General features: G+C 44.4%; 1 protein-coding gene across 1 annotated transcript in view; it reads right to left on the bottom strand.

The window, feature by feature from the left end:
• Window positions 1–737: 737 nt before the first annotated feature.
• The window catches only part of capn15 (calpain 15), a gene marked incomplete at its 5' end in the record, with an annotated part of 105,558 nt that continues 90,995 nt past the window's right edge, over window positions 738–15,300 (bottom strand). The window contains 5 exons of the mRNA XM_080747871.1: window positions 738–962; window positions 2,481–2,659; window positions 4,182–4,351; window positions 5,073–5,320; window positions 7,548–7,709. Coding sequence (XP_080603997.1) covers window positions 785–962; window positions 2,481–2,659; window positions 4,182–4,351; window positions 5,073–5,320; window positions 7,548–7,709 — 937 coding nt within the window. The 3' untranslated portion in view covers window positions 738–784. The remainder of the gene's footprint in view (window positions 963–2,480; window positions 2,660–4,181; window positions 4,352–5,072; window positions 5,321–7,547; window positions 7,710–15,300) is intronic.

Raw genomic sequence — 15,300 nt, 5'->3', positions numbered from 1 at the left:
AGAAGGCAGGATGGGTAGAGGGGGCTCTGGAGCTCCCTCTAGAGGCGGCGGATTGGCTCAGCGGGCGTGAGGGGAGGGCCAGCAAATCGGCTCAGTAGTGGTAGTTTTTTTTTATTTATTTTTTCCTCCAAGCACTCCGGCGTCCACCTTTGTACTCAGATGCTTTTGTCTCGGAGGCAACGGACGGGGCCGTCGTCTCCCCTAGTAGTCCAATCCGAGGCCACCTCCAGGCGTGTGAAGGGGAGATGTACCTCCTAGGGCCAACGTCTTCGAGCGGCGGAGTTTCTGCCTCCACAGCGAGTGCTTCCATGAACGTCACAAACTGAATTGTGCAGGGTAGGGTTCAAGTGAAATTCCAGGGTGGACTTTTCTTTTAGCGGAGTGGGTGCAAGGGGTTCATCGGGTAAAAAAAAAAAGATTCAAGTTCAGACGGAGCCACGTTGGCCCCTGCTCCCCTTTCGTCCCGTTCCGGGGAAAATGGCACGTCCGCTTGGGCAAAGGGACGGGGCGTCATCGGAGTACCGTTCAGCAGTCAGCAATGGGAGGAAGAGAGGCGTTTGAACACATTTAAAAACACATACCCCACAGTCGCCCTCTACATTCAGGTGAGTTCATACAGAAATACATACGCACACCCACACACACACACGTCTCGTCACATTGCTCAGACGGCCCGTCTCCCTCTGCCCCGCCCCCTCAACCAGCCCCTCCTCCTCCCCCTGCAGTCTATGCCGAGTTCAAGTTGAGCGGAGGAGCGCGCGAGCAGCGAGGTGGAGGGCGGTGGTCATAGGGGCCTGGGCCGGTGCAGGCCGTCTATGTCCGGGGTGAGCTGCGGGCTGTGCGTGGCCTTGGTGGGCGTCCAGTCGCCGAGGGAGGCCTGGGCGGCCTTGCGGTGGGCCAGCCGGTGCGTGATGGAGAAGCCAGCGTTGCCCTCCAGCTGGGAGAGCACCACCAGCACCTGCCTGCGGGGGGAGACAGAGGGCAGAGGCTCGGGTTTAGGGTGGGAACGGCACAGTCTGGGGGAAAACGGTTATAGTCCGGCTGCCCCTGAAGTATGAAATTTGGTATGTAGTTTTTTTTTTATTGGCCTAAAATATTGTCTAAATATTGTCAGCATTGAGCAATTCTTTTTATAGGGAGTAAAAGTTTGGGGCCCATTCACTTACATACACTATACTATATAGGAAAACAATACCCAACATCTGCTTTAAGTAGCATGTGAGGGGACTGAACCACAAAGGGTTGCCCGTAAAAAGAACGATAACTATTAACATAACTATAAACATGTCATTAAAAAGTGCGGATGGATGTACACATTATCGTAATTTATTTTCTTTGAACGTACACGTTTTTTTTGTTGTGGCGAGTGTGTGGGCCCTGCGTGTTTTCACCTTTTCAAAGTTCAATATCAATTCCAGATCTTGGGCTGGATATTTTCTGGTGAATTACTATAGCTCCCAGAGCCAGTAGAAGACCTTCCATTTCTCAAAGGTTTTGTTAAAAATGTCTTTTCCTCCCCCAATAAATTCCCTGACTTTCCTGTTGATTTATGAGATAAAGTCTTGAACCTTTTCTTTGGGGAGGGGGGGTGATACACCGATTTGGAGAAAAAATGACCAACATCGACTAGGAAATCCAATGAGAGCGAGTGCTCGACCTGAAGATGGGAGCCACGTCGATGTCCCTATAACTCTCCGCAGTGAGACGGTAATAAAACACTGGCTGAACGAGAACAATAGTCAGGGGCGTCACACACAAGGTGGGGAAAGGTGGGACTGAGTTACTAGGGCCCAAGGTGGAGGGGCCTTAATTATTTTCTACTTTAGCTATTGAAAAATAGCAGATCTACAAGCTACGAGCTTATACCACGGTTCCCACACATTTTTACCGATTAATTTCCAAAACTTTTCCAGAATATTTAACCCGATTTCCAGGACTATGTAACAATAATTCAGCTCAATAACAGGTCGCTTACTCCTATGCGCAATGCCCAAAGACAGGTAGTGTATGCCAGTGGTTCTCAACCTTTTCAGGCCGTGACCCCCTAAATAATCATGTTTTAACTGGGGACTCGGCACCCTGACGAGCACTAAGAGTTGAGGAATTTTGTATAACACGGTTCTATTGTGAAAATAGCAGATCTACATGCTCACAACGCCTCGCGTTACGAGGCGTTGTGAGCATGTAGATCGTCTAATTTCACAATTTCTGCCTCTAATATTTTGACAATTTGGCCCATGCTTAATTTGTCATTTCAGAGGTATTAACAAAATCAATAACCAAAGACAATGCATAGATATTTTTTTCCAGGACCTTCCAGGACCCTTGATAAATTCCAAAACCTTACCAGTACAGGAAAAAAATATTTTTCTAATTTCAAAATATTTCCAGGAATTTCATGAGCGTGGGAACCCTGTTATACTTATATACTCCGGTGTGCGAAGGAGTTGAAGGAGGGGTAGACGAGCGGAGCTGCTTACCGGTGCAGTGGCGGAACACTGTCGATGGTCTTGAGGCTGCCGCGCGTGGACACCACGTTGAAGCTGTCGGTGCAGTCACAGGACACGTGGAGGTAGTACTTGGGGTGGCGGTTCTCCACCACCACGATGAGGCCCGCCCAGCCGTGGGTCAGGTAGTAGCAGGTCATGCCCTCGCGACCCTGGGGGGCACGCAAACACATTATTATTATTAGTTATTTACATTATTATTTATATCACATTTATGCATTATGTTTGAAAAAAGATGTCTTCGCCCCAAAACGGGGATGTCAGGGTTAAGTGGTTAAACCAAAAAAAATTTTGGTTAACACAAACTCTGCCATCAAAATACCCCTTTGTACCCCTTCTCTGCCATGCCCGTAGAACCCGTAAATGTAATAAAAATTAATTAAAAAACATTTTTTTATCGAAGCGCAACTAAAATAGGCCGGAACTAATGCTCCGTGATCGGTTTCTACACGGACACATTATTGAGCGGACAACTTTAACATTGGAGTCCCTGAACCGGAAGCGGAAGTCCGTCCTCTATTTTGGCCCGTTAGCATACTGTCTGAACTCCGCGGCTTACAGATGGAGAACTTATTGATCAATTGAAAAAGTTTCAACGGATTTGAGAAGCTGATGGAATACGCGAACACACGAGCAGTGTCCAATCACGCACGATGGGAACTGGACGAGCGCCCACGTTAACAGGTAGGACTCGGAGAAGCCGGCAGTGAAAGACATAGAGAAATTAACGGGCTTTACGGCCGTAAACTACGAATGAGTTAATGAGAATACGCACAAAGAGTTTTCCCCTACCAAAGAATTTGACAAATTAAAAAACACACACATATACACATTAGAACTTCACGGTCCCTGTGGATGCCATCTCACAAGGTGCTTGGCGCCGTGGCTAAACGCCTGAATTGTGAACAGTAAATTGGCGTATTGGATATTAGTCTGGACTAGGGATGGGACGATACGCGATATTTTAACGTTTCTCGTGATTAAAAGATAAAATAATAATTTATCGTGATATCGTCCTCCGTCATGCACTGGGATCAATTCACCTTTTTATTTGCCGAGCTGCATATCCGGTACCATTTAAACCCTATAATATAATTATTGATAAAAGGTACTTATAATATACTATGTACTTGATACAGTCTTTTTTCCCACTCTCTATCAAATGTCGATCTACAAGCCCACAACGCGTCGCAACACAGCGCGTTGTGAGCTAGTAGATCTGCTATTTTTTGGCAAATGTTTCTGCCCCAGGATAATGGATGTTGGGAGATACATGTATTTTGATTATCGCGATGATATCCTAAATCGTGATTTCTTTGGTCACAATAATCGTAATCGCCCCATCCCTATAGTTTGGACTCGCGAGCAGAATTCTCATTTCCAAGGGGTGGGTTAAAAAAATGGCTCTGGACACGATTGGTTAGACCAGACCAATGCTGGGCCCTGACTGGTTCCCCCAAATTTTGGGGGAGAGGAAATGGATTCACAATTGAGCGGGGCCAGACCCATATTCGCCAAGGGCACGTTTTTTTGACCATGCGGATTGGTCTGGTTCCAGGCTACCGTTAAAGGTCCCCTCACCTCGTGGTAAAAGAGTTAAAGGTCCTCTCACCTCGTGGTAAAAGAGTTAAAGGTCCTCTCACCTCGTGGTAAAAGAGTTAAAGGTCCTCTCACCTCGTGCCTCTCGCCCTTGTTCTCGGTGAGCAGGATGATGGCGTCGGCCAGCGTGGTGGCGGTGGCCTCCACCTGCTCCACCATCACCTGCCGGGAGCTGTAGATGGCCAGGATGTAGCCGGGGAAGTCCTGCACGGGCCGCCGCCACGCCAAGCTGGTGGGACTGGACACTGTGGGGAGAGGCAGACCGGCCGTGGCTGTCACCACTACCGACTTTAACCCATACCCCGCCATTTGCAAATGCCTCCGCAAATACCTCTGTCTCCATAGACTTCCATGTAATTCATAGTGCACTGATGATGTCATGTCCATGCCTAGATCATGCACCACTTGTATGCATAGGGATGGGTATCGTTCACCTTTGAATCGATACGATACCTTTTTCGATACCTGGGAATCGATACGATACCCTTTTCGATACTTTTTATTTAAGTTTAACTGCTTTACCGCAGAGGTGATGATGATGATGATCACACAGTGTGGCGGAGCGGAGAGTATAGACGTTGGATAATCATCATAATAATAAACATTATAGGCTATTGTCGGCTATTTTCCACAGTAACAAGTGTAGCCTACTAAAGCAGTCATTAAACTCTCAGTAGCCCAACTGTTACAGATGCGACCGGCCAGGGGTGCGTTCCAGAGTATCGAAACAAGGTATCGTTCGTTTTTACGTGAACCGATACCCGATAGTATCGACGTCATGCAATCGATACCATTAAAAGTATCGCAGACGATACCCATCATTGGGTTTTATTTTCTAAAGAGAAAACAATAAAACAATAAAAAAATAAGCAAATATTTGACTTCAGTGAACAACATCGAATAGTGACTTTGATATTCGAATATTTGGTGAACGCCCTAGTGTGCGTGCATGTGGTGTGCACCCACCGGGCGTGGGCGGGCCCGGCGCCGCCGCCGCCGCGCCGCTGACGTTCATCTGCCAGTGGTTGAAGGCGCAGCAGACCACGGCGTACTCGCCGGGCTCCAGCATCACGTCGCAGCCCACAAACTTCTTGACGGCGCGCTTGCTGTGCGCCAGCAGGCGGCCCAGCGTCAGCTTGTTGCCGCTGCCGAAGGAGGCGCGGAACACCATGATGCACAGGTCCAGCAGGTGGCTGTCGGCCGTGTCTGAGCGCCTGGCGGGGGAGGGGGAGGTGAGGGGGAGAGAGAGAAAAGAGTTTTAGACCATGGCTACACGGAGCTGGATATTTCATATATCCAGGTTTTTCAGATATCCACATAGAAAAACATCTAGGTCCACACGACAAAGATATCTAGGTCTAACAAGCACAAACACAGTAAAGTCTTCAGAGATATCCGGGTTCCATGTCTACACGGATCCAGTGAATCAGATATTTTTCAGTGTCTCCACTTATTTATATTATTAACATTTCTAGATTCACAAATATCCAGCTCTGTGTAGCCATGGCCTTAGTCATAGTCTTTTGAATACAATGTTGTTTAGTTTTAGTCGTAATTTAGTCACCTGAAAAGTATTAGTTTTAGTCTAATTTTAGTCGACTAAATATCATAAGATTTTAGGCGACTAAATCTACAGTTGATTTAGTCGACTAATATGTATTTTGGCGGGCCTTAATGGCATCGTAATGACTGATTCTACACTTGGTTGTGTGCTGAAAATAGCCGATCTACAAGCTCAACGCTGCGACGCGTTGTGAGCTTGTAGATCGGCCATTTTCAGCACAACACCTGAGAGCAACCAAACATAAAATGACTCTCTTCTTTACTAGTCCCTCCCTAACGTTTTAGTCTAGTTTTTATTTTGTTGACGAAATTGTCAATATATTTAGTCTTAGTTTTAGTCACCACAGCTTAGTTTTTGTTTCGTTTTTATTTAGTTTTCGTCAGTGAAATAAACGCAGTCGACAAACATTTTTCGTCATAGTTTTAGTCGACAAAATCAACACTGATTGATTGATTATTCTATTAGACAAAAATGGGGAACAAACAGTATAAGTATAGTCATTACAATTGAAATGTAGTACAAGTACAGTTAAACACCCTGCCTAAAAGGGGGCGGCATAGCTCAGGGGTGGAGTTATTAGAGCACGAAGGGTTCCCGAAGGGTTCCCAGTTCGAATCCGGGCTCCCCCTGAGTTCATGTCGAAGGGTCCTTGGGCAAGACTCTGAACCCCACATTGCTCCCGGTGAGCAGGTTGGTGCCTTGTATGGTTTCCTCCGCCACCGGTGTATGAATGTGTGCGTGAATGGGTGAATGTAATGCACAATCTCTGTAAAGCGCTTTGGATAAAAAGCGCTAAATGCACCATTTACCATTTACCATTTAAAAGGAACATCCCAAATAAGTCCTTGTATGGTCTTTTTTTATGTTGGAAGCCCTCAGTATTTAATTCATGGACATAATAAATAGCAAGCAAAGAAAACATTCAATAATATTGCAGCTACAAAAACGCTATATGTACAGGATAGGGGAAACAAGTGGGTGGGGCTAAGGTAAAGGGGGTGCTCACTTCTCGCCTGTCTATGGGAGAAGTGATAACTACCTCCTTCTCTGGCCTCCTGAAAGGTGAGTTTTCAGGGCAGTTTTGTGACGAATGTGACGTCGAAGGGGGGGGGGGGGGGGGGGGGGGGGTCCCATGACATGGGAAAAAGCTTGAGCAACCACAGTTTTACTATAGCCTCGCAAACGGCCCTCTTCCGGATAGCATTCTCATTTGTTTGGATTACGGAAGTTGGTGTTTTTACAGCAGTGGTTCTCAACCTTTTCAGGCCGCGACCCCTAAAATAATCATATTTTAACTAGGGACCCCTCCCCCCCATCCTGACGAGCACTAAAGCTGATTGCACACTGCTGCGTTTTTCGGGCCGAATATCGGAGTGAATTTCGGAGCGTGAAAATAAAAAATCAACCTCACGTTATGTCATTCACGTTTGCACACTGCAGTCCGTTTCGCGCACCACTCGGTCCCTTGCTCTCTCTATCTCTCGCTCTCTCCTTGCCCTGAAAAACGCATTTCGCAACGAAAAACGCAGCAGTGTGCAAAGACCTTAAGAGGGATTGCATTTTGTTGCGACCTTCAGGTCGCAGTTACTATCAAAACCTCCACCGGCTGTCAGTCAGTCAGTCAGGTCACACTTTTCCCCTACTCATCAGTTACTGCCTCTAATATTTGACAATTTAGCCGATGTTTATTTTTATCAGGTAATGAAAAATCCTTAAATTGTCACTTTAGAAATGTGCAGATACCCTCCATACACTTAAACTTTATGTGGGTTTGTTTACTGTCGAGTGAGAAAACAATGTTGCACATTAAGTTAACCATCTGGGGGCCCCCCAAAATAATGTGGGGACCCCCCCCAGTGTTTTACAGCACACGGTACCTGCTGCCCTCCTGGAAGAGGGCGAACTCCAGCGCGGTGCGCTCCAGCACGGTGAGCGCGGTGACGCTGACCGGGCCGCTGGCCTTGCTGGGGAAGCAGCCCTGCAGCCTCACCTCCTGCCAGTCTGAATGGATCTTACAGATGTCCACCGAGTCAAAGTACCTGGACGGTGGACCGCAGGGAGGGGGAGGGAGGGAGGGAGAGAGAGAGAGAGGGAGGGAGAGGGAGAGAGAGAGAGAGAGAAAATCAGAATCACTTTTATTTGTCACTTTCTCCATATACTCTTTTTTCTTTTTTTGTGCTTGCTCTTTGGACTGTACACTACAGTACTCTTTTTCTTTCTTCTCTGTAACTTGTAACCTTAATCCATTTAGTGCTCCAGACATGAACGGGTTAAAAGTTCAAGCTGCCGTTCACCTGCTCCGTCCACGGCCAGTCTCTTATTTTGAAGGCCGGAAGTAGATCGCGCTCACAATTCCTACTTGACGACCTTTCGGAATTTACCCGGAAGCGTTGTCGTCCAAAGCGTAAACAGTAATGGCGGATCGATGCCTTTCAGCTTGTACTATTTTAGCGAGAATCCAATGCCATCCTTGGCATTAAAAGTGTTTTTTGGAGAAAATGTTAAGGGATCACTATTGTGTGCACGTGGATGCGCGATGATGATGAATCGGCGAGTCCACCAGTGCCAGCACTTTCCAACGGACGGTACGTAGCCCTTGCCAGCTTTACTGTATATACAGTATATTTCGCGAGTATTCGCGGGATCAGCACTATAAATACTCGAGTATATTTCGCGAGTATACTCGGGATCGGCTACAAATGAGTTAACTGCTGTGCTGCTTCTGGGCAACTGAATTTCCCCCGTGGGATAAGAAAGGTATCTATCTATATATACTTGCATGCATCGTTCGTCCTCAGTCACTTGCAACATAAAAACATCAAACCTATCATAACATAAAAGGTCCTAAAACTAAAAACAACATTTAAGAATCCCCAAGATAGTAATTTTCAAAATGTGACGTGCAATTCATCTAAAAGGTTACCAACACTCATATTACTGTAGGTAAATGTTTAAGAAGTAGTGAAAAAGAGCAGATCTACAAGCTCACCAACGCGGCGTGAAGCGACGCGTTGTGAAACCATCTAATAAGTCCTGGTCTCAGGGTTCCCACGCATTTTAAACAATGACATTTAAAAATTTCTAAGCGACGCGTTTAGATCTGCTATACTTTAGCCATTGCCCAAAATATTTGATTCCTGGAGGCCTGGAAAACTGTTTTTTCGAATTAAAAAATATTTCCAAGAATTTTCGTGGGAGGGAGCCTGTGTGATCTGTATTTGTGTTATTGTTTTTATTTATTTATTTTATAAGTACTTTTGGCTTCTTCAGTGCAGCACTGTTGGAACTGAGGTGTTATGGGGCTGTTAACTCATTTAGTGCCACCCCTTTCACCACTAGAGGGCGCCCAGTGGCCAGAGAAAATCCCATAGAGATATGCTGGTATATGCAGAAGCCCTGCAGCCATGACTTGCCTGAACACTTTCCTTTGTGCATGACTGCATGTACAGGAAGAGGATGAAGTTAGCTTGAAGTTAGCTATTGGCTACCAAGCATTTTAGAAGCCTTATTTTCGTCAACTTAGCCATGATTAAACCTTGCACACCTCATGCATGGGAAAAAAACAGAGAAGAATGAGCTCTGAAAAATCCAATGCAATCCAGAGTGGATTTGTGCAGTTTGTTCACAGCTTTCAAACAAAAAAATCCGATTGGAAATCCGTTCAGGCATTCTTGAGATAATCGCCCTTATGTTTTACATGTAATGTAAACAAAAATGGCTGCCCTGTATGTTAGATGGGGTTGTATGGGGGTGGAACATGCAAAATCGCGATTGAAATCATGTTCACCAGATTTGATGGGGTCCAAAAAAAAAAAAAAAAAATTCAAAAAAATTTTTTTCAAAAAAAAAAAAAAAATTTTTTTTTTTTTTTTTTTTTTTTTTTTTATATCCCGAACTTGTTCGGGATAGGCACCCTGTGATACGATCATATATCCCGAACTAATTCGGGATAGGCACTCAATGAGTTAAGTATGACATCATTTTGTAGGCAGAGGAGAATTTCTGCCCCCAGTTTCCGTGAATCTTTTTACTATTTTTACTATTTACACATTTTTCTTCTCTTTGTTGTTGAAAGGAAAGTGTTAGAATTATACTTTAGTCGTTATTTTTTAGTCGTCGTTTTTTGAAATAGCAAGGGACAGAAAATGCTCTGGGGGCAGATTCTCCTCTGCCTACAAAATGATGTCACGGCTTAAAAGCCCCATACTTGTAAGGGAGGTCCAAATGAGAATTCTAGGAGACGGATAAAAGCAGTAAATAGTTCCCCCTGGACGTTCTTTGCTCAGCAGGGCAAGGCCTCCGAAGCTGCATTTAGACTACTAGTGAGTGAAACTCTCCACTGATACAGATGCAAATTAAATATTCATATTCATATTTGCCCTGTGGCAGCTCGCAGAGGCGGGGCCACCTATGAGCCGCTGTGAAAGCTGTGAAGCGTAAACACTGCAAAAAAAAAAAAAAGAAAAAAAAAAAGAAGAAGAAAGAAATAGAGACGGGTTAGGGATGCTTATCGCATATCGTTAGTTCAAAGTACCCAAGGGAAAGTGTGGGTTCACCATCAAGACTCCTGCATAATTCTGGGTCTAAAGGCAATGAAAATGCCTTTACCAAAATATGGAAACCTCTACTTGATCGCTTACCATCTGATACAGTTGCTCCAGACTCATGCATAATAATATACTATACCGGAAAATAAGCAGATCTACAAGCTCACATTGTCAGCTAAAAACCCCAGGGCAAAAATCCACTCGTCCGAAACAGTTTGCCCTCCTGGCCCCAAAGTTGTGGAATAAACTCCCTGTCGCACTTAGAACAACTGACTCACTCGCTAGCTTTCGCCGTGGACTGAAGACTCACCTTTTCAGAATCCACCTAAACCCTTAGCACTACTGAAACACTCAATGACCATACATGAAGCTAGTTAGCATTTGTTTTTTAGTTGTTTTTTTTAGAACAGTTTTTTTTTTTTTACTGATTATATTGTTTTCTAGATAGATATTCATTTGCATTTGTTATATTGCTGTTGATGTACTGATATATTATCTTGTTTATTATTGTGATGTTTTATCTGCTTATAAATCGCTTTGGATTAAAAGCGTCTGCTAAATGCCTAAACTGTAAACTGTAAACTGTCAGCCTGTAGGATCTGCCATTTCCGGCGCGCGAGGTGACGCGCAAACCGAGCACAAGTTCGGGCTCCGAGACTGAGTAAGACACACAACCAACGTACTGCAGGCATAATGGTGTGACACAGCATTAGTCACAAACACACAGACGCGGGTGACAAGTGGTGATTGGAAATGCTAAATGTCAGCGGTTACACGTGAGCTCAGCGGACACTGTGTGTGTGTGTGTGTGCGCGCGTGTGTGTGTGTGAGTGTTGTTTTTGACAGCAAATTTTGATTTAGTTTTAGACATAGTATTTTGAATAAAATGTCATTTAGTTTTAGTCATAATTTAGTCACCCTGAAAAGTTTTAGTTTTAGGCGACAAAAATCTACAGTTGATTTAGTCAACTGAAATGTATTTTGGCAGGCCTTGATGGCATCGTAATGGCAGATTTTACACTTGGTTGTGTGCTGAAAATAGCAAATCTACAAGCTCACAACGCGTCGCAACGCTATTTTCCGCACACAACACCTGAGAGCAACCAAACATAAAATTACTCACTTCTCCACTAGTCCCTCCCTAATGTTTTAGTCTAGTTTTTATTTTGTTGACGAAATTGTCAATACATTTAGTCTTAGTTTTAGTCATCACAGCTTAGTTTTTATTTAGTTTTTATTTAGTTTTCATCAGTGAAAAAAACGCAGTCAACAAAATCAACACTGGTGTGTGTGTGTGTGTGTGTGTGTGTGTGTGTGTGTGTGTGTGTGTGTGTGTGTGTGTGTGTGTGTGTGTGTGTGTGTGTGTGTGTGTGTGTGGCACCCCCTAAGCTGGTGGAGAGGACTGGGTTGTTAGACATTGGCGCTGACAGAGCAGTTAGGACACCGCTGTGCCTATGTCTGCTAGCAAGTGTCCAAAACGGCCCCCCACGAGGCTGTGTGTGTGTGTGTGTGTGTGTGTGTGTGTGTGTGTGTGTGTGTGTGTGTGTGTGTGTGTGTGTGCGCGCGTGTACACACCTCCTTACAGCTCAACAGGCTCAAGCCTCGGTCATGCTTAGTTGCGCGCCGGTGTAGTGCTCTGTAAATAGCGGATGTACAAGCTCGCGACGCGTCACGCATGTGATGCGTTGCGAGCTTGTATATCTGCTATTTACCGCAGGCAACATTTTACGATGTTGATTTCAGTGGTTGGGGGCATAGCTTACAAGTGGCAAAATATGTATTTTTAGACACAATATGCCCATTCCCAAGATGCACCGCAATCTTTCACGGGCAGATGTGACTTATGGGGGCTAGTAGTGTTACTGTAAATAGTAATAAAGACATTGCCATCTTGTTGTGTCTAAAAATACCTATTTTGCCACTTGTACGCATGCCCCCACCCACTGAAATCAAAATCGCTAAAATGGCTAAAACGATAGAAAGCAGTAAATGAAACATTTTAACACTCATCTTGCCTTTTCTCTAATTTCAATCTAAAATATGAACCTTTGTTGTAAAGAAAAACAAAGTTTAATGAGTCCAGTGCATGTCAGTGACAGACTGTCCCAACACCTCACGTCCAGTAGCCCCATCCGTCTCCTAATCTCTCAAGACAGATGGACACAATCCAAGTGCTTGTCAGGGTTCTTATGACTTCCTATCTAGCCAAGCTTTATAAACCATGAAGAAATATAGATACAGTATTTTGAAAGACAAAAAAAAAAAAAAAAAAAAGAGAATATATTCGATTTCGGTGAACAACGTCGAATAGTGACTTTGATATTCGAATATTCGAATATTTGGTGAATGCCCTGACACAAACTGGCACCCCAGGCGGCCCTCGCTCGACAATAACCTGACTGGGGACGAGAGGACAGCCGACAGACGGAGGACATGGACTCCTAGGCTGTCTGTCCCTGTGTCCCATGGACTGAAGGAAAGACAGACAGACAGACAGAGAGCTCCCGGCTTTGTTATTGTGCCACACTCCCATGAATGACAGGAAGGACAACTATAAGCCGACGGGGGCGCACACACACACACACACACACACACACACACACACACACGCACGCACGCACGCATGCAGAGATAGCCAAACGTCACCTTTAGGTCATGAACATATTCTCAACTAATTTGAGAAGTAGTACACGCAGGCAGGCATATACATGGAACGAATGAAGCTAAATTAAATATCACAAGAGAAAAATGTTACGATGATGTTTATGTATTATTATCATTCGCTGCTGTTCTACACCTAGTCTTTTAAAGCGAGAATGCCAGTCCTGACTCATAACTCATGACAAGAACAAGCTTCTGCCTGCCAATCCCATGGCAACCAGAAACAATGGCAAACAAACCCAAAACAAACCGACGACCACAACGACTAGACACAAGTCACTTCCTCAGCCACAGGGCATGTGAACAACGGGTCACACCTAGAGAGTGATCTATTTATTTGATTTATATTCTGATATTATTTGCCTGCTATATTAAATGTATATTTTCGGGTTTATTTGATCATTCTATGAATTTGAAGCTTGTACTTAAGTACAGTAAGGACGACTTTGCCACTTTTCAACCGATCTTCTGAACTGCCCACAGCCCTCCTCTGAGACACAAACCAAGTAGAAAAAAATTATGCTATCATGAACATTAGTGTGGACCAATTATATGAAGATAGGTTGAAAAGTGGTGAAATCGTCCTTTAAGTAGGCTAAATTTACTTAGTTACTTTACACCACTGGGCAAAGCCATTATAAGCAGAAACATTTAGCCTATAAAGACATGCCCGAAATGGAGACGCCATGGTTAGACGAGTATTCCAATTTTCATTTCACTTTCACTGACTTAATGTACAGTATAGTGTGTCAGCAAAATGACCGCAGTACTCTTCACTGGGCTGCTCGTTAGCTTGCCTCGTTAATGCGAAAGGAGACACTGGTCGCACACATTGACGGTCATATAATTGTAAATGCCAGTGCTGTTGCAGCGTTATGGACGACTGGTTCAGATTACCAACGAGGACAATGCAGCACATCACAACAGGTGGTTGCTTGGAATAAGGTCTCGGAGCTTTAATTGCCCTCGTAAAAAAACAGGCAATTAACATGAAGCGAATGCGATTGTGTTGCGCTTTAAAACAGGCTTGGTCATACCCCCATGTACTGTACACGTTGTGGACCACAGACAGACAGACAGACACACACACACACAAACACACACACACACACACACACACACTAGGGGTGGGCGATATGGTGATAATTATCATTGAGACGACACAATGTCTCCACCATATGCCTTTTCAGAGGTATCGTATACTGTATATCGTGATACAATGACAGAGCCTTATAAAAAGTCCTGTTTAATCGTCAATACAGAGATTCATTGCAGAATTCAATTTAAACCTGCATTTTGGTCAAAATCAGTAGTTCTCAAAATGTAAAATGTCAAGGTCTCCAATTAACTCTGACAGTTTACAGATGAAACCAAATGGACCCGTAAGGGTCCATTTGGTTTCATTTGTATACTGTCAGAGTTACATACTTGTAAAGTTCAATTTAGACCTCCCAAAAGGAACCCAGAGAGTCTAGTTTTTGTCAAGTAACTTGAAAAATAACCATAAAAAACAACTTGAAAAATCGTGTATCGTGATACAGCTTGGGAAAATATTGTGATATTGTATTTTTCCATATCACCCACCCCTAACACACACACACACACGCACACGCACACACACACACACACACAGCTTATCTTGTGCAACCGCCGCTGGTGGAGCTGTACGCGCCATAGAGTTGTAATATATCTAGAGAAGGAGCACCATTTTGGTGCTCAAAATGCGGAAGACTTGAGCAGCGAGCGGGCATCAGTACCGTTTTAAAAGTCTTGCAGTCCCAGATTTGACCGGCAGGGGATGGCAGCTTCGCCAATCCACCGCGGTTCTGGGGGCCTTGGTACACACTTCACCAGGGGTGGGCAACTTTGATGACGTAGAGGGCCACTATATTTCCACACTCACTCCAGTAGGCCATGTCGCATATTGTTACTGTCGAGCAGAAACCTCTCATCTCCAGTAAGATTAGCGAAAATAGCAAAACGTCGCGCTGCGGCGCGTTTTTTGAGCTTGTAGATCGGCTATTTTTCCTACTTTTGAATTGGAATCCTGAATTATTTTTTTTGTTATTTTGTTATTGGAATCCTGAAATGTAACATTTTGATTTAATTTCAATTGAATTTAGTTGTACTTATGTTAACTTTATGAACTTAAATACTACTATACTAGTCATTCAAACTAACGAATATAGACTGTAAGTAATTAAATGTTTGCATGTTTGGAATTTTAACAGCGGAGATCAGTAATATATCAGTATTCCAATGTGGGCCGCATTAAGTGAAGGTGGGCATGTGGCCCCTGGGCCGCCAGTTGCCCTTGTATTCACTACACAGTGTAGACCAGGGTTCCCCAAAATTTGCAGCCTGCGGGGGGCTACTATCAGGCCCACACCAAACCCAGTAATAATGGTGGTATAAGAGCAGC

Source organism: Nannobrachium achirus (genome assembly GCF_963921795.1).
Source record: "Nannobrachium achirus genome assembly, chromosome: 18".
NCBI classification, from domain to species: domain Eukaryota; kingdom Metazoa; phylum Chordata; class Actinopteri; order Myctophiformes; family Myctophidae; genus Nannobrachium; species Nannobrachium achirus.
This window is presented reverse-complemented; position numbering and strand designations above follow the sequence as displayed.